Source organism: Lycorma delicatula, chromosome 9, assembly GCF_047948215.1.
Source record: "Lycorma delicatula isolate Av1 chromosome 9, ASM4794821v1, whole genome shotgun sequence".
Lineage (NCBI taxonomy): Eukaryota > Metazoa > Arthropoda > Insecta > Hemiptera > Fulgoridae > Lycorma > Lycorma delicatula.
Genome location: NC_134463.1, coordinates 115,581,616 through 115,607,809, shown reverse-complemented (window position 1 = coordinate 115,607,809; position 26,194 = coordinate 115,581,616). Strand labels below are relative to the sequence as shown.

Genomic DNA, 26,194 nt, shown 5'->3' with positions numbered 1-26,194 from the left:
ACAAACATGACAAGAAATTGCCTATTGGCTTGATATTCTTTGTATGACTGGTGGGGCACATGTGAATGTGATTTTTTGTTATAACTTGATAAGACAGACTTTAATTTAATTTTTGTTTCATGTCGATGTGTAATATTTTGGGAGATATAGTTAAATAAAATTAGGGAATTTCAAATGGGACACTGTATATCCAAATGAATATATATTATTAGAAAAATTATAATAAGTGAAGTTATATTTATATAACTGATCATGATCAGAAGCTTAAATTTTTTAAGATAAATACGACTGTCATGACATTATAATAAAAAGAAGGCTCAGATATAAACAAGTAAATAAATATAATATAAAAATTAATTGTTACAAAAAAAACAAAAACAAAGTGTAACACAAATTATAATTTAAAAACAGTGGACAAACAGAAAACAACATAAAAAACAAACTAATTATAATATTTAATGTCTTCTAATGACATTTCGAATAATAGGCATGTGAAAAATTCCTGGTTTCAATGTCTCACAGGCATTTGATGATGAATGCACCGGTAATGCTACTGCATAATATGTCCCTTGTTCGTTACCTAATAAGGAAATTGAAAAATAAAAAAAGAATCAATTATTAATAAATTTCTCACTTTTTTATTTTACTTAACAAAATTAAACTTTTAATGATAGTAAAATTATTTAAAAAATTATATGGCTCATATAAATTTACAAATCGAGAAATAAAAGTTAAATAAATTACTAAATATCATTTATTGTATTCAGTGAGAAACTTCCCAATAATTAACAACAGAACTCTATTATTAAACTACCAATTACCTAGAGCTTTTTTTACCATTAATCAGAGATAATTTTACAATCATTTTTTTTAATACCTGTAATATAGTTTGAATTACTCGGCCAGAATTAACTGAGAAACAAACGGTGATTAAGAGACAATATAAAGAGTAGTCATTTAAACTAATGATTTTGAATTAATTATATCCATTTTAAACAAAACCATTGCAGTGATTTTCCATTTTTGCAGTGATTGCAGTGTGGGGCATCCCTCACCTCTTCAAGAGTGAAAGAAATCTTCTTGACATTTAAATTTAGTTTTTAACTTAATCTATTCTACATCCAATTTCTACAAAATATTTAAATATAAATACCGCATAATACGATATATAAAATATCTGTATATTGTATTAAGTCAATGGTTATTTAGTGACACATACATCATTAAAGAAAGTCATTAATGTATATCTATTAAATGTAAGTATGATTGAAAAAAGTATGATATTAAAAGGTTAGGTAAATATTAATGTTAAAGATGTTACTTTGTTTTAAATTAGGGACTGAATCTATTCATACAAAATTCTTCAGATTTGGATAATGTGTTTTTTCATTCTCTCTAAAAAAAAATTGGAAAATATTACATTTTTGTTTTAGTTTCCTACTTTGAAAGGTAATGATGTGTAATAAAAAAAAAGGATCATTTGCAACTTCAAAGTGCATAGTATAGCATGGATGCAACACACTTGTTGCATCTTTGGTTGATTTCAATGTATCACGTTCTGTTCATACAAAATAAATCAACTACTTTTTTTTTGCTATAGTTATTCTTTAAATTATGATTTTTCTGTAATTATTTTCATAATTTTATTGGCAATAAAACTTAATCAAAAGGTAGGCACAGATTATGATTATTCTTCTTTTTTTCTGATTAGCATCTGGATGTATTTCTTCAGAAGATGAATAAGGGTGATATGTAAATGAAGTGTATTATTTTACAGTCTCTGGTCGACCATTCCTGAGATGTGTGTTAATTTAAACACAACCATCAAAAAACACCAGTATCTATTTTCTAATATTCAAATCTGAATAAAAGTTACTGCTTTACTAGGATTTAAACCTTAGAACTCTCGACTTTGAAATCAGCTGATTTGTGATTACGAGTTCATCTCTAGACCAACCCGATGGTTGGTGTAGATTATGATTATTGGTGAGTTCAAATTTCAGTGATTTTTTATTGCGAGGGTTTATTATTTTATTATTCTTATTAATAATAGAACTTACCGCTTAAAGCAATGATGACTAGAAGAAAAAATACTGGGCAATGATTATCTAATAAAAATCCTGCTAATTCACTTCCCACAACAGCTCCTAATTTTCCTGACATCATTGCTATACACATTCCCATGGCTCTGTAGAAGAAAAAAAATTACTACATATTTTGTACAAAACACAAATGCCGGTAATTTTATAGAAACTATTTATAAATATGATATGGGAATATGGACTGACAGCAGACAAAGAAGTGCATGTTTTTACTCCTCACATTCTAAGCCTACTACCAACTTTTGACAGACATATATATAGAAAATTAAAAGCCTTGAATGACACTATAAAAGTAAGGGCCTGACCAACCTGGAGCTATGATCCATTCAGGAGAATAAATTCAAGGAACTTAGAACTCAGCTGAACAACTGGATATAGACCCTATGAGCAAACACTAACAAGAATTTCTGATATCACAGGAACTTTTTTCCTGGATAAAAAACACTTGGCTCATTCTAGATGCTTGAAGATAACATCAAAATCTACAATTTTTTGGTGAGTTAAGGTTTGGACTTCTGGGAAAGTAATGGCCTGTATCAAAGATTGGCAGAAAGGCTACACTTTCATTTTGATTGCAGCTCTGCAGTTTCCAGACAATTTGTGTACAATCTCCTACACTTGATGGGAGTAGCAAACATAAATTCAGTCTTGATAGAGCATGTGCTATCCTCACACCACCTACATGTTACCACAAGTCATGGAATTCTTTGGCATTCCCATTTGCCAATCAAGAGTCCAGCATTCTCGCCTGAGATATGCATGAAGGAAGATATGAATGTTCAGGAAACTAGACAAACTAGGGAAAAGCACATTAGGTTAAAGCTACAGGTTTTTGTCAACAGCAAATCTGGTTCTGGATTTACCAGTAAAGATACAGTACACATGCCAAGCCATATTCCACCTGTGGTGTCACTTTTTAACCTAACTTTGTAGATGGTAGCTTCCACCTTGAAACTCTACAGGTCAGACCTGAGTACCATGCTTGCAGCAAGTGCCCTGGTTTGGATTAAGTCAGAGACTTGATCCAAACTTGTTGCTCATTTACAAACTGACTTGTTTGGTTGCTCATTTATCACTGGTGTGATAATGAGCTGTGGCTTGCAGAGTTGCTTTGAGTTTGGTGACTATACTCTGTCCCGGTATACTGTATCTTTACTGGTGAATTCAGAACCAGATCTGCTGTTGACAAAAACCTGTTGCTTTAACCATTTGCCCAATTTGAACTGAAGAGTAAAGTTCACACATACCTGGAGTGAGCATGACTTGTGGTAATATGTAGCTGGTGAGAGGATAGCTCATGCTCTATCAAGACTGAATTCAAGTTTGCTACTCCCATCAAGCATAGATAGTTATACTTGCACTGTCTGGAGATTGCAGAGCTGAAATCAAAATGAATCATATGGCTAGGTTGATATTCTTTTGTCATATTGTTGTACTGTTCTCAAGGGTGAACATTTTGTAGAAGAGAGAAGAATTACTTAGAAGATGATCATCAAAAAATCATCCTCAATGGATTGTTAAAATTTTTCATAATCAATATTCCAAACCTTCATTTATTTATTTTTTTTCCTTATTTCATTCAAAATTTGAAACTTTTAAAAAATTCATCATTCGGTTTCAGTTTATTCCTAATACTTTTTAATATTAATATTTTCATAACATTTTACTAAATCATAAATATTTTATTGTATGTACTTTAAATGTTTACAAAGTGTTTGACATAAAGTAAATAGTTTTGAATTTTCTACAAGCTTCTTAATTTAATTCCTTTCTTGTTAGTAAACAAATATTACATTTCAGGTTGAAAAACAATAACAACTTGTTGATTTAAATAGCCATATATCCAATGTCAATTGTGCAATTGACAGGTTGTTTAACAACTATTTCATGTGAATCTGTTAAGTCATTCACGAATCAAATGAACAAATATCCTATAAACTAACAAATTATTTTATAATTACAGATTATTTTCTTCTTGATATACATAGTTATGGAAAAATAAATGTTCTATGAAATTAATTGTAAGTAGTAGTATACAAGAATTAATATGTTTATTGAGCATATTTGGGTTGATTTATTTTAATAATAATCAATAATCAAGAATAATCTAGAATAGAATCGAAAAGGAAGGAGAAAATTTCAAGCTGCTAAAATGAATTTCATCAACTAATCATGAGGCTAAACAAAAAATGAGAAGCTGGATAAATATACTATTGGTAGAAAGCTACCAGATTAAAATCATATAAACATACCAAACAAATAGAAACAAATACAAGATTACATAAAATGACTATAAAGATGCATTTGAAACCAACCAATGGGAAAATTTAATCAGAACATTTGAGAAAAAGGAATGAGAAAACTAAGTGAAAAAATAAATTAATAAGATTATAACTTAATATTAAAGTTTTTCTTACTTACCTTAAATTTGTTGGAAAGAAATCTACAACCATTGTTGTCAATATTGAACAAGCCATACAAGCAAATATTGGTATGGCACCCGTAAGAATTAAGACAAGATATTTATAACGAACCATTAAAATACATACACCAGATATTATGGCAATGAAAAGAAATAACTCTGGAAAAAAATGTTAGAGGTTAGAAACATTTTCTTTGTAATCCTTAAGTACAGTTACAGCTTATTAATTGGCACTAATGTTTTATAAACAATTACACTGTACAAAACTAAAAACAATCAACATAGACAAATCTGTAAAATCTAATATGTTTTAACAGCAGAAAAGAAATACAAAGAACGTAATGATAACAATAATGAATATTAAACAAAATAAAAATAAATGCTAAATAATTACATTATTTAAAAATTACCCCAATCTCCTGATGGACTGGTAGCAGCTAGGCCTTTCATGGGGGCCCTGGTTTGAATCTGTCAGGCATGATATTTTTCATGCACTAAAAAATTCCATTTTCATATTTCCATTTACAAATTTCAAAGCATCTGTGATGAATTAATTCATAAAAAAAAATATTAGTTTTCACTAATTTTGTCCAAAATTTCAACAGAGAATTAAAAAGCACTTTTCTGTATCAGATGATTTTATTTCTTGTAGCAGCTGAATTTTGTAACCATACAAATGCAATCTTTTATGTAGAACTTTATGTACAGTTGTTTTTGGAATTTGTGGCTTAAGGCTTCAATGACTGATGGAATTATTAGGACTTCTAATTGCAGATTGTCTAATTCTTTTGACACTTCTTCAAACAGGGCTTCCAGCCAACAATTTCTGTTTGAGAACAGATCCTGTTTCTTTGAGCCGGAATTGTATCTTGTTTTCATATGGTGACCCTTTTTCATAAATTTGGTGAACTGCACACTGAACTAAAGTTACTGATTTCAGTCAGCATGCCTCAAAATGACACTGTGCTTTTGCAGCAGGCCATTCTAAACAGGAAACATATCAAACAAAGAAACAACAATACAAACCTCAGCAACAATTCAAAGCTGATGTAACGGTTAAAGTGGTTGTTTCACAAACCTTTTGAATGGCTTTCAGCTACCAACATTATTCTCAAAATTTGCCTAAATATCTTGACCAGAGCTACTGAAACTCCTTTTTTGTATAATGATCAGGTGTAAAGCACTTAGAAATTTGTTTTGCGACTAGGTTGAGGATTTGAATACACGTAGATTGTAATTAATAAAAACAACAGCTAAATCAGCTTTATCGTGAAAACCTTTACATTATTCATAAATGAAAACGTCCTTACTTTGGTGTACATAATTTTTGTGAAGAATACTTGAGTATTCTTTAGAAAATTTGACCCCATACGTCAAAAAACAGTCCCTAATTTAGAATGTACCCAAATTATGTTAATATTAAAAAAAAATATATTAACACTATATTAAAATAAGCTTTAAGATAATATCTTAATTCTACTGAAAATAAGTAACAATTATCAAATTTTTAGTGTAATAAAAAATGGTGTATTTGGGAGTCAAATATGTTATCATAGATAGATGCAGTCAAGAAATCATTAGTTGATAATTTAAATATTATTAATTAAATGTTTAGTTGAATGTAACAGAGAATAAGCAACACAAATTATTTTAAAAAGTTGGTTTGAAATTAGTAGATATTAGTAATGATGAAACAACTAAATCACAGGCCATGACAATCATAAAACAAAAAAAATTTAATAAAATTCTACTTACTTAAAACAAATCTTCTATCCAAGAAGAATAACAAAAATGTTAAACAAAAAGTTAAAACTTGTATTCCTCCAATTAATATGTTTGGTATTATTGAGTCACGACTCAAAGAACATTGTCGTTTATGCTGCATATGGAACACTGAAAAACTTTTCCAACTTTTCTTCTTTGTATTACTTAAAACTGAATTACTAGAATTTGAATATCGTAATTTATTTTCATTTTTTGTTGTATTTTTCACATCTGGACGTGTATTTTGTGTTGTAATATTCTTATTTGGATTATTAATATTTTGTAAAATTTGTTCATGAAATTGAGAAGTAAAATTATGATGAGGGTGTAATAACATTTCTGTCCCTTTTCTGCTTAAAACTTCACATAACGTTGGCTTATAATTGGGATTTAATTCTTCTAAACGTCCTAACTTAGTGAAAAGTTCTGGCATCCATAAAAGAATAGAATTAACACTGAAAAAACAACAAAAATTAAGATTTTTAAAATTAAATCTACTTCATTGATTTTTAAATTTATTTTTTTATTTTAAAATGGTGCTAAAGAACTAAAACTGATAACTAAAAACAAAGGGTGGCCCATCCTATAGAAAGAAAATCTTTATCCGTTTTGCCTGCAGAAGGTTCAAAATTTGTGGCCAACAGAATACCCTCAGCAGTTAAACTTCTGTCATTGCCTTCTAGACAATGCTGATAAGGTAAATTTAATTTTATTTACTGATGAAACCACTTTTACAAGAAATGGAATCTTCAATTCTAAAAATAAATAGTCATTTATGGAGCGAAGACAATTCACATAGTACTGTAGAAACTAGTTTCTAACATAGATTTCACATTAATGTTTGGTGTGGGATTATTTACGACCAGATTTTGGGACCATTTTTTTTAATGAAAACTTACTGGAGATGCATACATTTTTTTTTCAACACCGCATGATGGTGTTGGAAAACCACATTTTTTTTACTAGTTAGAAATCATTTGAATGATAATTTTTTTGAACTCGATTGGATGTGGTATAAAAATTAATTGGCCACCATGATCACACCTGACTTAACGCCACTAGGTTACTTCATTCATGGCCATACGAAAATGATAGTACACCAAAAAAAAATTTAATACTAAAGAAGAGTTACTCATTAAAATATTGCTATTGAATTTATACAAGATGATCCTGAGATGATATGGAAAGCCACTGGAAATATTATATGTCAGGGAGAGTGCTGTGTACATTGTTAAAGAGGGAATTTCAAACAATTACTGTAACTGAGGTTTGTTATTCTGTTACCATTTATGATTTCATGTATTTTTTTTTGTTTTGCTATATTAAGAATAATGTTTATTAGGTACAGAATAATACGATTTTCTGTCTATTTTGCTTCAATAACAAACCGATTTTAAAAGTTTCTATTTATTTTTTATTGGCTGCCTTTACATTAATTTTCTCAGAATTAAAATTTCTACTAGTTCTGTTACTAAATCTTTTGTATTTATTAGTTATTTAACAAAGCAACTGTACTGTAAACCTAAAAAAAAAATTGTTTTTTGACACTGAATTTTGTGTTTTACATCGAATATCTTAAAAATAGGAGTTACAGTACTGAGGGGTGTTTTATCCTATTTTGCTGTTCAAATTACGTAAGAAATCATCAACTTTACTGCTTAATTTGAATCCCAAACATTATAGAAAAGCTGAAATCCTTGCAAATTTTTTTGCTAGCCGAAACACAAAAACAAAGCATTTCCATACCTATATTTACATGGAATTTTTTCTATATTTTCACCAATAGAACATGTTCTGAATGAAAGTTTTCCGTTTCTTCATGGGCCATGGGTAGATATGTTGCTATATATATAAAAAGAAAAATGCCCAGTATTTGCCTGGGAAACCATAGATCAGATCAATATTACAAATTACATAATAAATTAATAAATAAAAAATAGATATAATTTAAGTTCAAATTAATTATTTAAAATATAAGTGTATAAAATAATGTCAGAGTAAATACTAGAAAATATTAAACATAAAGAATAACTAAAAAATAAATTACAATTCAGAAGGCATTAATGAAAATTATTTCAGCACATATTTATATACACATTGAAAATTCAGGTTTTTTGATAGTTTTTTAATCAATCTTATTAAAAAATTTTTCCTTAAGTAAATTGGTGGAAAGATTTTTTAAATGGTTAAGTCATTTATTAAAAATGGTATTGGAAGCGTAATAAGGCTCTTTCTTGAAAGTCAAAATATTGAGCTGAGTTACGAAAACAGTTCTGTTATGTAGAATGACATGAGTGATTGTTGTTATTTTGTAATTATAAGTGACTATTCTTTTTAGCAAAGATATTATATTCATAAATATAATCAGCTGTGTAAGTTAATATGTTCAGTTTTCTAAATATCATTCTACATGATTCATACTAGGTGCTAAACAATGATCTGACAGCCCATTTTTTTGTATCTTGAAAACTCATTCTGCTTTTTTTAAGGGAGCCTTGATATTGTATTCAAGATGGGACTATACATAAGCATAATAAATATTTAATAATAATAACAAACATAGCGTTTTATTAAGGCATTTTATGTGTGACTTAATACGCATATTTCATCAAGATGTGAGTACCTATCATGTTGATGATTTGAAAGAAATTATGTAAAAATTGTATTGTATATACAAAAGAAGAAAATGAAAAAAGTCAAGCCATAATTGACAAGAATTAATGGCATGAAAAACTTTAAAATCAAACAACATACTTACCACATAAAAGTCCCAAATTGTATGATACAAGCTGATACTGTATTACTTATGAATGGTGCTTTAAACAATGGCATTGTTTGATTCCATAACAGTTTAACTATTTCAGATATATTTTTCATATTTACATCGAGCTCTTCTGTATTGTCATTTGAATCGATAACAACATGTTTTATCTGTAAATATGAAAAAAAGCTTCAGAATTTATGATTATTAAAATAATATTAATAATAAAAAATAATGTCTTCATAACACTCGCAGAAAAGTTGTTAAGCACTAATAACTAACAGTTAAAGCATCTACTTTGTTGTGCTGCTAGACTCAAGAAGTTCAAATCTTACTAAGGTAGTAATTTGGACAAAGTTGTGAATTGATTCATTACGTGGTATTAAAAAAAATATATAACATAAAAAAGAATACAAAATTAGTAGTAGATCACTGAAGTTAAACATCATAAGGTGTAATTTAATTTCTTTTTGGCATTTGCTATTTATTAGCTCCAGCTGTAGCAATCAATACCATTTAATTTTTTTTTTTTTTTAATTATGATAGTGCTAGTAATTTTCTCAACTGGAATAACAAAAATTAAAATATTTACTTTAAAAGGGATTCTTAATACATGAACTTATACAATAACAACTTGAACTGCTAACATCAATTGTGATTTTATAAACTTGTATTAACATTTCACAATTCATTAGTGACTATGTCATAAAATTTCACTTGATGTCTGGTCCCAGTAACTTACTAAATCGTTATGAAAATACAGGAAAAAAATAGTATTAATCTCAGCAATAAGGAATTAATAAAAAGCATATGTTCATATTTGGTAAGTGTATCTAGCTTGTATTAATTAATATATAATCAGCCATGATATACAATCTTGCTAATGGTAAAAAATGAACTATACTGAAACCACATATTTATTTAATGTTAAACAACTAGAAAAATTTAATACTAATATAATTTATTCTCTCAAAATTTTCTATATTTGATAAAAAAAAAAAAATAATCAAAGAAAGATGATAAAATTAAAATACTGGTTTCAATTTTACTCATTTTATTATTATCTTTTATGATCGCATAGGATCACTTTAGTCAGTACATTACCAGTTTAGGCCTTGGGATCCTCCACAAGGCCCAAACAAGTACTTTTTCATACATTCTAATCTTTGTGTTCTTTCTATTGTTGAAAATGTTCATGTTATGAGCTTTTCCTGTGAGTGAGAAAAGAATGTTTTTGTTCTTGATTATCTTGTTTCATTTTATTTTATCTGTGGTGACTTCTGGTGTAAGGCTGATTTCCTTTAGATCCTCCCTTATTTCTCTGATCCATCTACATCCTATCTTGGTGTTTTTCGAGTTGAGATTGTACTGTACTAGTTATTTCAGAAGTCTTGAATATTGGATCCTCATGATACGTCCAAAGAATCCTAGTCTCATCTTACGCATGGTATGTGAGTGATGGGTTTTAACTCTTTGTATACGACTTCGTTGGGCACAATCCACCACTGCCTGTCTTTCTAGTACTTTTTACTGATGCAGAATCTTTCAATTTTCTGGAGTCTGCCTGTCTTTGGTTGTTCATTGAGATGAAAGAGTGTTTCTGCTGCATAATTGGCTTCTGATTTTATAACTGTGTTGTGGTGTCTTATTTTTGTGTTTATTGATAGGATTTTTTTTATTGTGTGTACCAGGTTAATTTTTGAGCTTTAGCTAGTTTGTTTCTTCTTATTTGGATCAAGACTTTTTTCGTTTAGGTTGTTTGTTGTTATTTCTGTGAGATATTTAAATTGGATTACTATTTTGATTTTATTACTGTTCATGTTTACTTCTTTTAATTGTGTTGGTTTTTGGGACATAATTTCTGTCTTTTTGAATAATATTTTGCAAGCAGTTTTATTTACAGTGTTTTGAACTTCTAATATTAGTGATTTAGCTTTATTGATGTCATTTGCTAGCACTACCAAACTGTTGGCAAAACCAAGACAATTGTTTTGGTTTTTTGGCCTATTTTTACTTTTGGGGGCATTCATTCCTTCATTACCATTTCTAGAGTACAGTTGAATAACAGTGGTGAGAGCCCATCGTCTTGGGACAGTCCTGTTTTGATCTCAAATGATTTTGAAAGCTCGCAAAAAATAGTTTTTCATTTATAAATACAGTCCATGTTATAAACATGTAGGCTGTATAAAAACAAGGAACATAATTATTTCTAGAAAAAAAAAAATGTTACACAGAGCTGAGAAATAAGAATTCTCAAACCACTGTTTATTATATTAAAATTAGAATTTCCAGTTTGTGTTATTATGTAAATAAAAAATTAAAATGAATAATTCATAATTCAAATAAATAAAATAGATAATAATGTAACTTTATGGTACAGGAAATCTAAAATAATTAAGGAGACATTTACATCTAAAGCATTTGTAATTTTACATCTATAAATAAACACACAGTAATAATAAAAAGAAGATGAACTACGTAGTGCAATTATAGAGCACTATTTTCCACTACATTTAATGTAGCCAGTTTTAGTTATAATAATTTTTATGGAATGGTATTTTTATTTTTTCCCTATACTGATGCGCAGTATTGTTTATATATATACTATTGTCAATCTGATATTCAAATTTTTTTCACATCTAAAATATTTTTTAGCTGAAAAAACAGAAAGTAATAACACATTTCAGAACATCTCAATTCATCATTAAATAATTATTCAATTTATTTCATTTTGTTTGTATCCTTTTTCTTATTTTTGTCAAGATGCAAGTTGTTTGGTTTTATATTGAATGATTTGTCTTCATTTAGCCAGTGTTATTTGTAAGCTTAACAATATTATTAATGAATCAATGTTACAGTTTTAAAATATCTTTAAAAATACTGTTAAAAAAAGAAAAGAAAGTTTTTTGTACCTTCACAGAAAGCTTTTTAAAAATTTAATAAAATCAAAATATGATAATTATCAAAATTAGATTATATAAGCCCACCAATCAAATTACTGTCTATTATAGAAAATTGAATATAATTAAATTCTTGTAATTATTTCTTTTAATTAATTTAAAAAAAAACATTATTCTAACATATGAACTTTATCTTTTTTTTTTTAAATGAATGAGGCAAAATATTAAAAATTACCTGGCATTCTTTTAGCCTGTTTGTAATAAATGGATTTAAAAAACATTTTTCAGCAAGTTCATGTGATTTACAAAGAAAAACGTTTAGATTGACATTTGTAGTACAGGAGAGTACAGAATCTATGAAGCTGATATAAATGTAGTATTTTAAGTGAAAATGAATATACACTTTTATAATTAATATAAACAACCTCTTACTGGAAAATCTTCACTATCTCCTTTCCCATTCCAAGAGTAAATAGTTTGGAGAACTTGTAAAGCTTTTTCGCTATATCCTCTTGATAATAAAAATTTAGGACTTTCAGGTAATATAAATAAAAGTATTCCAGATATTACACTTGGTATACCACCAACTGCTATATATAATCTCCATGATGTATACATTAGGCCTGGTGCCACTGGTACGTTGCATTTTATTGGTAGAATCAGCCAGGCTGTAACTTTTATCAGAAAACATTTCAAATGTTATTTTAATACAATGTAGATAAATATTTAAAGAAATTATGATTAAATAATATATATGTCTGCCTGTAAAGTAATGGGAATTATTTGGTGAAAAATATTTATTTTAAAAATTTACAAAGCAGTACTATCCCCTTCAAGTAAGTTCCTTAAGAACATACACAACACTTGCAATACCTCAATCATTCTTTGTAGTAATGCTTGAAGTCTTTCTATGTTATCTCAACCAGTACCTCTATCACCATTTTTTGAATTTTTTCTATTTCAAAATGATGACCTTTTAATAGCATTTTCAATTTGGGAACAAAAAAAATTGTAAGATGCCAAGGATTGGACTTTTTGACCAGAATCTTTCTCGCATAGCTAAGAATGAATGGCTTGGTACATTTTCTTGGTAAAGGATCTATGAAAACACAATTAGACAGTGGACATGGAAACTCTTTTCATAAAATTATCCAAAATTTTTACAAAGAAAGTTTTGTCCTTCAGTACAAATTGTGTGTGGACAATCGCCTGAATCAAAGATAATTTTATTTGATCTTAGATTTGCTCACACAAACCTTTTTTGGGCGAGGTGATAAGATTATGTACCGTTTGGCACTTAGTCTTCTTGTTTCCAGGTTGTATTCAAATGACCACAAATCACTTCCTACAATCCTTTGATAAAAGAAATTAGTCTCAATTGTCAAATGATGCAAAATTTCCTGGCTGGAATGCAGACTTCCTACTGCTCATGAGTCAAATTTGTTTTTTTGGAACAAGTTTTCATATTTTCTGCATATGCAATTGCTGATTCACAGTATCATGAATCATTGAGAATTCTACCGCTTTTGTAAATTTCTGTTGTTTATTTGTTGGTCACAATTCAGAATTGATATCACTGAAATAATTGTCATTATTTTTTGATATGGAAGAGCATCTAAAATATTCTTCATTCTCAACATTGTTTCACTTCTCGCTGAAAGCCTTGTGCCTTCAGTATACTTGCAATAATAACAGGGTGGCTTATTCATAAGTTATCTTCAACATTTGAAGCATTTTTGATGTTCTTTTGCTAAGCTTGACATAGAATTTGGTGGCATAACATTGTTCCAAACTCACTTGCATTTTCTGTGACAAGGCAGTAGGAAAAGGACATATGAAACTGTAATAAAAACCTGGTAAATTCTAACACAATTGAGAAGTGTCCTTTTGTATGCCTGAGATTTGAACCTTAGGAACCTAAAACCCCAAAACTTTGTCCCTCTCAAAATTAATAGGTATATATAGGCAGGAGAATTAGAAAAATTTTATTCCACATAACAAAATATTGTATATTATATAATATTACAGAAACATATTTAGATATAATAATACAAAATACTAAAAAAAAATCTTAACATATTTGTTTGACTTCTGTTGTTGCATAACATATTGCATCTCAAATGATAGTAGGCAACATGTCATAAGTATATACAAAATTTAAATAAAATACAATAACTATAAAATAAACACAAACAAGAAAATAGAAAAAAGTACTTCAAAATACAATCACTTACGTGCATAAAAAAAGCCACAGAGAATGCATAACGGCATAACAAACAAAGAATAGTTTTCTGTATAAGCAAATACAGGAAATTTATTCATATAAAGAAAATGAAAGGATACAACAAAAAGTAAAAAAAGCTCTTACTGTACTGGGCTCAACAAAATATATAGTACTGTTAAAAATAGAAAAAAAATATTGGTTAAGCCACAAACTAAAAGGAAAAGGTTTTAATAAAGTAGTATTGATGTTTATAAAGTATCAAAAAATTAAAGACGTAACCAAAGAGCAGAGCACATTGGAGGCACCAGTGGTGTAGGAAAGTGTTTACATTATCTTAACATGACAATAAGTCTACTAACATTTTATCATGATAAAATATTTGTCAAGTTGTGACAAATATTATTTTATGTAATTAAATTAACAAGTTTTTTTAAAAGAAAATAATTAAATTACTTTTTTTTATTATGTGTTATTTACTTGATATTATTATTTATATTTATGGTAAAATTTATTAGTTATCTTACTTGGTAAATAAATAAGACTAGTTGCACCAATCGCAGCAACTGCTACTAAAGCTACAGCTCTTTCCTTGGATGTATGGAATTCTCCCACATATGTATATGAAGCAATTGAAGCACTACATACTCTAAAAATTACAGATCAATAAACATTAAGATTAGTACTAAATGAAATTATGTCCATATTCACTAATCACTAATAAGTACACTCTAAGCAAATAAGTAGAAACATATATAAAAGTTGTAAACACTTCTGATTAATTATCTTAGAACAATGCTACAACTCGGCTGACTTTCATGGCATAGTGATAGTACGTCTGCCTTCAATCCCCCCCTCAAATTTGGCTTTTTTACACACAAAATTCATACCTCACTATCATAAAAAATCGATATGTGCAACTGCCCATCTACTGATAGTTACTAAAAGAATAAACAAATAAATAATCACACTGTAATTACATTTTTGGAATCACAACACCAAACAGAAAAGTAAATATTATAATATATTAAACATTACAGAGTTATAAAGTACATATCAAAATGGAGAGAAACTCCTAAAGTATCTTATCTGTTCAGTAGATTTAGAATGCAATCCTTCAGTTTTTTTGTAGACATCAAGAAGATACTCAACCCCTTGCCATACAAAACAGAGAACGTCTGGTGTGACAGACAGAATAGTTTCAGCGATCCATTCTTTTATATGATCAAAACTTTTTATTTGAACAGAGAACACTTGTGTCTTTATACAACCCTAGAGATAAAAATCCATGTGGTTAAGGATTTGGAAAGCGTAGAGGCCAGGCTGTCCACCTTTCTCTTCTGATTCATTGCTGAGGAAATGTTTTGTTATGGTAATCCTGCATGCATATGGTGAAATGGTCATTGAAAAATGATATAAAGTATTTATTTACATAAATAAAAATAAAGTAAGGATGGTAGGGGCTCCATCTAACTAGAGAATGGAATTCCATTCTCCAGTATTTGGGGTACTGTCCATCCTTCGAACATACCCAGAAAGTTGTATCCTCTTAGTTTTTTCAGCTCTCATCTTGTCTGATTGTGTTAACTTTTGGGCTGTCACAGTGATGTTCCATAATTACATGTAGAGGTTCAGTACCCGATAATCAAACAATATGCCATGTACTTGTTCTAAAATATAAAACGTAGTATCAGAATTGAAAATAAACTCATTTAAAAACTCCTCATCATGATATAACATATCCAGAATGTATGTAGCAAATTCAAATTGTTACTAAATTTTATGTACATCTGAATTTTATAACCAGTAAAGTGTAATTGGTTTTTAAAACGTTATGAACAGTTTCAAGGAACACTTAATTCTACAGAACACTTCTGCACTGAATTTTTCAGGGTAGATGAATAACTTGTTTGTTTAACTTCAACAGTCCTATTGACATAAATGTTCACTCTGGAGATGGCTGTTTCAGTAGACATCCTGTTTCTCCGATTGTTTGCCCCATCAACAAATGTTATTTTTATGTTATACAGACCTGCATTCATGCCTAACAAGGATAAGAAGTTTAACTTAGTAATCTCCTAGGCACACTGAATCTTTTGTACCATATCATGGTGACTAACGAGTTATGCTGTTATTGACTTTGTAACACCATGCCAGTAAATTAGTACTAGAACTTGTAAAAGTTGGATAGTTTTCATGTCTCTGTCATGCTTTATTCCAAAACCTGTACGTAACCCAATATTATTTTAGAGACACAGTGTATTTGTTAAAATTCAAATTATAATTCCATCAAAGCAGAAAACCATTAAAACATTTGGTCAGTGCATCCATTAAAATATTTGTTACTTAACACTTATTTACATTGTAAAATAATACAAAATATTTATTTACTTAAATAAAAGTAAAGTAAGAACTGCCTTACAGTTATCTGCTAACAAATAAATATCAGTTAGTACAATAGTTTTCATATGAACATGAAAGCTAAGTAATATTAGGCAAAATAAATCAATAATTGACCACTGATTTTCATGATGTATTATTACCATCCTGTAGTATATTGATATGTGAAAATTAAAAAAAAATTTTAAATTCCTTTTGCATAAATACAGAAAAATTGGGAAAAATGAGCGTGCAAGAAAAATCAAATACTTGATACATAAAAATTATGTTAATATTATTTTAGTAATTTTTAATAATTTCCTTGTTTTACTTACAAAAATCCAGTGACAAATCGTAATATTATAAATGTTGTAAAGTTTGGTGCCAAACTAGAAACAAATGCGACAACACTATGAGCTAACATACATTTGTAAAGTAGATAACGTCTGCCAAGTGTATCCGAAATTACACCAAATAAATGTGAACTACAGAGTATTCCTGAAATGAAAATGAAGTTATATCATTAAATTATAAATCACTTTATGCACTAAAATGTATCTTTTTATAACAAAATTATGTATTTGTTACATCTTTTTAATAGTATAAACAAGCAGCATACAGTTTAAAATTAGGTCAAGCATGGCCTTTCCACATGTGAATGGCTGGAATGGAAGCATTATGTATGGATGACTTGTGAGAGGGATAACAATTAAGATAACTAATAATAAAAAATACAGATTATAAATAAAAATAAAATTAGATAAAATAAGTACAACAATTTTGATTTTAATGTGTTAAAAAAAAAACAGACTGTCAAACACAATTATATTATTTCTCAATCTAATAAAAAATAAAATGTCTTACTAATAGAAGTTTATAATAATCTGATTATACAAAAAGGTATAAAATTAACTTACCAATAAAACATAATGACTGAATTGATCCTTTGTCATGTGCTGTTAAATTAAAATCACATTCGGCTGCTGGAAGGATATATGATACATCATTAACTCCAATTATATAACTGAATAAACTCAATCCTCCCGCGCATGTAACCAAGTATTGGTATTTTCCAAAACCTTTAAAATTTAAAAATTTATAAATTAAACAAATGAAAATATGTCAATAATAATATTACTTGCTGATAATATGTTGGTACCAATAGAAAAGAAAAGAAATACAAAGAAGTGTGAAGAACATAGAATGATTAGCCTAATATCACATGCAGTTAAGGGTTCTAAATATTAAAGAAGAACAAGAAGAAAGTATTGAAGAACAGTATGGGTTTAGAAGAGTTGTTGGAACAAGGGACGCAATAGGGCTGCGAAGAGTAATAGATACATGGAAAGGAGATGGAGAGTATATATTGCATTTGTCACCCTGAAAAAGGCATTTGACAGAATTAGATGAGATAAACTATGCTAATTTTGGAAAAGATTGGAGGGAGTTGACTGGAAAGAGAGATCTAATAAAAGAGCTATAACCAGAAAGTACTATAACCAGAAAATAAAAGTGAGGATAGGAAACGAAATGACAGGAAGAATAAATTGGAGAAAAGAAATTGGAAGGGGAGTGAGGCACGAATGCTGCATGTCACCAACACTGTTTATTATACATCTGGAAGAAATAATTAAATGTTGTCTGATTGGGAAATGAGGAATAAAGATTGGGGAAGGAAAATATAATGTATATGTTTTGCTGATGACATGGTAGTACTGATGAGGAGAGCCCAAGTAAATTAAATTAAATGCTTGATGACTTCAATGAAGCTTGCGAAAGTCAGGGTATGAGTAGGTTTTATTTTGTCAACCAACAAAAAGAAAACAAAATGTATGATATTAGATGGAAAAGAAGAGACGATTGAGATTAAGTTTTAGGGCAGGTAAGAAATTTCAGGACTTAGGAAGCTTTATAACTGATGACCTGACTTCTTATGACCTCTTTTGTGGTGCCTGTTTGGGCTCATAGGTTGGATATGAATAGAGCATTTGTTCAAAATTTAAGGAATGCCCAGTGCAGAGCCTTAATTGTATGTACTGGTGTTTTTAAAACAACCTCCTACGAGGCTACTGCTGTATGGGAAAAGGCTATCCCAATCAATTTAGTGTAAGAAAGTTCGAGCAACCATGTGGAAATTGAGAAGAAGCCAGGAGGCAGAGGTATTTGGGATGTGGTTTGAGCCGGACAAGTACCAGAGCGGAACGATGATCACAATGCACTGGATCTAAATTTTGTTCAGTTGCCCATCTCCCGCCTGTGGAAGAGGCTACAGAGCCTCACGTTGGAAGCATGGCACCTGGAATGGGACACCACGACTAGGGGAAGATCCTTGTATAAGTTTATACAGGATTTAGGGGGATGGTATGCCTTGCGCTCGTTCTTAAGGGCAACAGGTGCCTGGGTGCTCACACCACGCTAACATGAACCAATATCTGTTTTGGTTCCGCCTGGCAGCTGATGAGCTGTGCGTCTGTGGGGAGGTCCAGTCAAATGAATACCTAATGTTTGACTGCTCTGCTCTTGTGGGGGCCAGAGACCGGGCCACCCAGGAAGTTAGAGGTCATGGGGAAAGTTGGCCACCACAAGCAGCAAGTCAATGTGGCAAGAGCTGCATTTTCGAACCATGTGGAAGTTCTTAGATGCGATTGCTTATTCAACCGGCATTCATAGTTTACTTAAGGGAAAGACTCTTACCGCATTGCATTGGAAAGCTAACTTTGAGTATGGCTGACCACCAGCCAATTATTATGGTTCCAAGCGCTATAAAATGTTGGACAGATACTTGCTGGCATTCAGCGACCTAGGCGTGGCAGTGAATTGTTGCCTAGACGAAGTAAATTTTAATTTATGGATGTCATATATTTTTAGTAGTTGACGGGGTGAGCCTACCCATTTTAGAAAATATATGACAAGTGAGCGGTTGGGACACGTAAGCCAGTGGTGTATAGCACCGCACTTAGTCCGCTCATATTGTTAGGTAGCTCTAGGAGCTACTTAGGACACCGGTCACTAAACTGTTTCGAGGCTCAGTAGCCGTTTATGGCACAGACATGCTTTGGGGTGACTAAATGGGGTGGTGGCGGGAGAAATGCCAAGCAAACTATATATACTAATGATTTAAAATAAACACAAAACTTTTCTCCAAGTAAGCAGCACATACTTTTATTTTTGGTAAACTGTATTAAATGGAATCTTATAAGATGTTTTAACTGAATTTTTCCCAATCCCTTGACATTCCATTAAGGTTAGGTTGGACTGTATCATGTTTTAATATGTGTCAATGTACCTACATTTTTCTAAATACGTGCCTAACTAAAAAAAAAAGAAAGTTGATCCTGTATGTTGATCACATATGATCAAAGTTAATCACTTTGGTGATGTTATAATCAATAAAGATGAGAACACTGAAAGCAATATGATGTGAATTTTGAAATTTCTGCATTTAATATTTTGTTTAATTAGTTACTTGAGAAGTTTAAGTGATTCTTTTAATTAACATAATAGAGTCAAAGTAAACAAAAGAATAAAACATCACAAATACTTTTTATATTCATAGCAATATATTTCACAAGGATGTGAGTTCATGCATAGTACAAATAAATATTTTTCCATTTTGATACTACAACTAATTTATTACCTGCTACTTTTAGTGCATCTTCAAAAGGAACAGGTTCTTCAAAACTTTCTACACCTCCTGAAATAAGACAATTCATTTTTTTTTTAAGTAGAGTATTATTTTAAAGAAAAGAATAATTAAAAATACTGCTGCAACAAACTTATTTTAATTATAATATATATATATATATATATATACACAGAGAGAGAGAGAGAGAGAGAGAGAGTGATGTATGTACGTATAGATATATATTTATATATCTTTATATATATACATAGGTAACATTACACTTTTAATTTAATAAACATACTTAATAAATAATCTAAATTTATGGTAAACAAAGATGCGTGACAAATAAAGATGATTGAATGTTTTTCATTTAAAATTAAATATTAAGATTTAAACTTAGGTTTAACTTTAAATGAGGTTCTTATAATAGTATACTAGTGGCCCCTTCCTGTTCTGCTGAGTTATTATTGCAAAGTAATGTTATATATTTTTAAAAATCAGCTAAGAACCTATAATATTTACAACTTGTCTCACCATCACCAACAACTCCCTTTTTATCTTTCCTTTCCTACCACAGGTAAAATGTGTGCTCAAAACCTACTTTTATTCTGTCCAGACATTCTACTAGATAGATCGGGTTGATTTTTTTTATTCTGCTTCGAATGCAGATGTGTCATCAAGCATCAATAAACCATCAGTCATTTTTCTGAGAGTAATAACTCAAAAGGTTACTCAATTTAATAATAGATGAGGAATTCTCAGAGGTAGGTAGTAGAATACCCAGATGTGTTGGAAATAGGTTTTCAGCATAATGTTTTTAATATGTATGATGTTTTCACTACAACATATTAGTTATAAATATTTTAATTTTGTAACAAAACATGACTATTTTTTAAGATAAAACAATTGTGAATGGAATCATAATATATATAAATAATTAAACTAGTACATCAGCAAAATGAAACATAATTTAAACTGATGTATCATAAAAATAAACAAAAAAGATAATAATTTTCTGAATGTACAGAGATGTGCTTTAAAAAGATTCTTTCATAATTAATATTCTTTAAAAATTCCATCGCTACCTCAGCGATGTACATAGTGCAAATAAGGTCAGTGTTCGTGAAATCTTTTTAAATAACTAGTTAAACAACATATGTGATCTGCATTAGATTGTTTAATATTGTGTTCTTGATAAATTTAGTGGATTTAAATTTTGTATTAAGTATACTGAATTTGTGATTTACTGCTTAATAAATCTGTTGTAGTTAATATTTTTCGTGTGTCCGTCCTGTTTGTGTGAGACAATTTATAGAGCTTGATTTTGATATTGTGTGGGAGGGCTTATAAATGGTTTTTTTTTGTCTGTGGATGAAAGTACAACTGGTTTTCCTTTCTTTTTCCTGTTTAGCCTCCAGTATTACCATTCAGGTATTACTTCAGAGGATGAATGAGGTTGAAAACCAACCACCAAAGAACACCAGTATCCACCATCTAGTATTCAAATCCGTATAAAAGTTAATTGCCTTTACTATGATTTGAAGACTGGAATTCTCGACTTCTAAATCAGCTGATTTGGGAAGACACGTTCACCACTAGACCAAACCAGTGCATTAACAGGTTTTCCTAATCACTGCAACTTATACCTCTCGATTACTGAGCTTATCATAAATTTTTTGTTTATAAACAATATGATACTTCGCATTCTGAGGTTCTGAAAGCAACACAATGTTTTTTTCTGGAAAATTTTGTTTGAATGTTTACTGATGTCAGTAGCTTTATTAATTATTTGTTGCTGTGTTTTTGATTTTATGTAAATTGTTGACTAAGTGTTGGTTAATAGAAATTAAACTTTGCTCAATATCTTATAATCTGGAGTTCTTACGTATAATTATCAGCTAATAACGATGGTGGTATTAGTTACTGTTGTTAGAAAAAAGTATAATGTGGTCAACATACTATATGTCATTATAGTAGTAATACCAGTATAATCTTTTGTCTATATGTTTTTCATAATATTGTACAAGACTATGTTTAAAGTTTTTTAAAAATATTTCACAAAAGACCAAACAAATGAACGCTTACCGATAGGTTTGGCTGAATGTAGTATTTGTTGTATGTGGAACAGTTTTGTAAAGTTATGGTTCATATTCTGCATTATCTTGAGGGCAAAGTACTGTTAAAGAGGAAATTTAGATTAAGAGGGGAGAGTTGATCACGACTGTGTACTATCACCATATCTGTTTCATGTGTACTCGTGTGTAAAAAATATTTACAGAACATTGGGAGATCCACAGCATGGCATAGTAATGAGTGATGAAATTATTACTAACATGCATATGTAATGCCAATGATATAGTCAGCTTGTTAACTACCTCAGAACACTTGCAGCTGTTTATATACAGAATATTATCCACAAGTGAGAATTATGGATTAACAATAAACTCCAAATAAACGAAAAATATGATTATAACCAGGCAAGAAATACAAATGATGGTCTATTCGTGAGTAAAGATAGACTAAAGCAGGTGAATAACCTAGCGGGTTTGTCTAATGGTGAAGTTATCATCGCAAATTAGCTGATTTTGTAGTTAAAAGTTCTAAGATTCAAATCCTAGTAATGGTAGTTACTTTAATATGGATTTGAATACTAGGTCATGAGTACCAGTGTTCTTTGGTGGTTGGGTTTCAATTAACCACACATCTCAGGAATGGTTGACCTGAGACTGTTCAAGACTAATCATCCTTATTCATCCTCTGAAGTAATACCTTATGGTAGTTCTGGAGGGTAAACAGAAAAACAAAAGGAATGGAAATATACACTCTCAGATCATACACTAGAAATAAGGTGTAGGATAGAACAAGCTAGAGAAAGAAAAATATTTTTTTAGCAACAGAGACCTTAAATTAGGATTAAAATTTAAAATAAGACTAGTAATACTTTATTTATTTATTTATTTTTTTTTTGCTATATCTGTATGGAAAGGAAACTGGGATGAATTCTGAGGCTATTAAAAGCTTTTAAGTTGTGAATCTATAAAATAATGTAGTTTTTTTGCAGAACATGACCTGAAATGGATGAAAGTGTTCTTGAGAACTTAGAGATATGTCCGGAATGGAGTAAGCAAAAAAACTGAGTTATTATGCACATGTAATAAATGGAAGGAAATGCCAGATTCTATATCTAATAATTCAGAGTAAAATAAGATTAATTAGAAGAATAAAAAGGGTCACAGTTGATTAGTTTGAAGAATGGTATAGCAGAAATCAATTAAATGGATCACAGCAGCATTTGCAAGTTATTATTGCCAGAAAAGAGAAAGAGAAAAATGGCTGTTGTTCAGGTTATGTGTTCTAGTGGATTCCTATATATATATATATTTATATAAATTAATGACTGTTGAATGGTTCCTGTATAATGATAAGTTTCTTGTGCAGGAATATTACCAAAAATTGGTTAGATTATATCAAAGGTGAGATAAAGATATGGGACGTTAATTTTGTTGAAAAGTTGTTCATTAATTTAATGTAATAAGAATACTAAAAAATCAACATGATCAAAAATATTATCATTTTAACAGAGAACAATTTTATTTTAAAATAACTACTGTAACATTATTTTGACAAATATAATGGTTTACAAGTGACATATCTTCTATTATTCAATCAGGCAAAAATGAATTATAATGAAAAGATAAGTGAAATTAATAAATTTATATATTAAAACATTCAATTCAACCACAGAAGTTACCATGTAGAAAAGACAGCTAGTATTATATTTAAATATAAGAATGTGATAAAATTCCTTAAAATCATTATATGGAGAATACACTTGTTCTAGTTAAATGTATATAAAAAGTTGGAAACACATTACATTTTGTAAGCAAAGTGTTACGAAAAAATGTTGAAAATTATTCAGCTTTATAAATTTCACAATAAATAAATATTTTTTGTAATTGGTACATAATGCATTACGTAAATCACATTGGGAAATATAACTTCTAAATATATAAGTAAAACTTCTAAAATTAATAACTTCTAGATCAGTTGCTCTCCGGTTCAATTCCTAGCAACCATTTATTTACAAACCATTTCATCGTCCTCATTAAAATACGTATGTAGTTTGATAAGTTCATAAGAATTATTTATTTATATAACAATAAGTTGATATCCAAAACAGTCAGTCATTGATTGATGATAATGAAATCTGTAGCATGTGAAAAAAGCCATGCCTGATCAGGACTTGAACCCATAATCTCCAATAGGTATAATAATAATATTAAAATCAAGTCATCTAATTACATAAAACATACATCTTTACGATACATATTTAAAACTACATTATCTTAGAGTTATCTAGTACAAATGAATTATTTTTTATTATAATATACATTGATTTTTTTCTTTTTAATTATGATTTTGATTTATAATAAAATAACAAAGATATTGCAGAAATAACAAAGATACATGAAAAATTAAATAGAATTACCTTTTTCAGGAGCCATTTCATCTTAATTTGCCAAATTCTTCTTTTTTCTTGTTTTCAAACATCTTGATAGCTATAATTTTAACAAATAGTTTACCTTTACGTTATCTACTTTAATATTTATTTAAGATAAGAAACATACATTTGTTCTACTAAACGACAGACAATGTGATGTATGTTTATTTTTATAAAACTTTGAATTGTAAAAAATAAAATTTGTTTATTCCCAATCAAAAGAGATATAAATATTTAAATATTATTGATAAAAATATGATAATAAAGTTAACATTTTTTCCCTCCTAATAAAAATAAGCGTAGTTAATGATACAAAATCTGATATCAATAAATAAAAATTTTAATATTGAACTTGTATCAAACTGTCTAAGGTATCTTATAAGCTTAAATACGATTGTTTAATGGCTTATTTTACTTAAGATGGAATGTAATCTTAGATATACATAGTGATAGATAGACATTTTATGTTTGTAATTAAATATTGAAACTTTGGTTATATTTTATTTACTGATAAGTGTATCAAATATACATAATACACAGATACTGTATATTTGAAAAATTATGATTTAATATTATAACTGGTATACAGCATTAATATTTTATTTGCAGGCTACTATTTACATTTATATTATTCATTGGATACTGTATCTTACTATAAATGTCACAGTCTTACTTAATGACACTAGTATAAATAACACTAGTTCAACTTGATTTCTCTTAAAATAATGATCTTCATTACTCATGCAGTAAGTCCCTATTGTAAACACGGTGAAGGTGTGACTTTTGAGGTTGAAGATCACCTGTCAATTTCAATGCTTTCAACATTTTGATACGTTACGATACATTTTTCTCAGTGAAGAAGGTAACTGCTTCAGACTAAGACTGGTTTCTCTCTAAATCTAGCTTGGTATCCATAAAATAACAATTATTTTTGATATTAATATTAAAATATAAGCAAGTAATATATATATGTGCAATGTAAATAACACAAAATATATGCAAGTATTTACACTAAATATAGCTTACTATTTATAACTGTTTTTACATGGATGTCTAAAACATTTTCTTTATGATAATGTTTACAAATACAAAACTTGTCTTTTTCACTTTTTATTTCAACATATTATCATAATTTCTAGTACATATACACTTTTTTGTAGTTGGTTTTTTTTGTTAATTAACTTTCTTTATTTCATATTTTTTACTTATTCTATTTATTACTTATTAATCTGACATGAGTTTACTTTCCAAGAGATTTCATTTGATAGCAATTAGTAATAGTGAAATTGTAATAGTTAATGTTTGTCATATGGAAATTTTTACTATATTGTAAATTGGTAGTAGCTTTCATTTGATAACCTCAATGAGTTTAGAGAAAAAATTGGGTCTGACATTATGTTGACTTGCATCACCAACATACTTATCATTTCATCACAATACTTATTCTATTTTAAGCACAATGTCACAATGAATCAACTGATACATGGTTTATCAAATTTAGTCCAGTCATTTGGGCTCT

At 29.1% G+C, this 26,194-nt stretch overlaps 1 protein-coding gene across 1 annotated transcript; it reads right to left on the bottom strand.

The window, feature by feature from the left end:
* Positions 1-419: 419 nt before the first annotated feature.
* On the bottom strand, positions 420-24,769 carry LOC142330238 (synaptic vesicle glycoprotein 2B-like). Its single transcript, XM_075375397.1, has 11 exons — positions 24,664-24,769; positions 20,187-20,243; positions 17,467-17,628; positions 16,885-17,047; positions 14,698-14,819; positions 12,382-12,623; positions 9,047-9,219; positions 6,280-6,743; positions 4,524-4,683; positions 2,061-2,188; positions 420-580 (listed from the first exon to the last, which is right to left on the bottom strand). The coding sequence occupies exons 1-11, from the start codon at positions 24,677-24,679 to the stop codon at positions 456-458; spliced, it is 1,812 nt and encodes a 603-aa protein (XP_075231512.1). The 5' UTR covers positions 24,680-24,769; the 3' UTR covers positions 420-455.
* Positions 24,770-26,194: the final 1,425 nt, after the last annotated feature.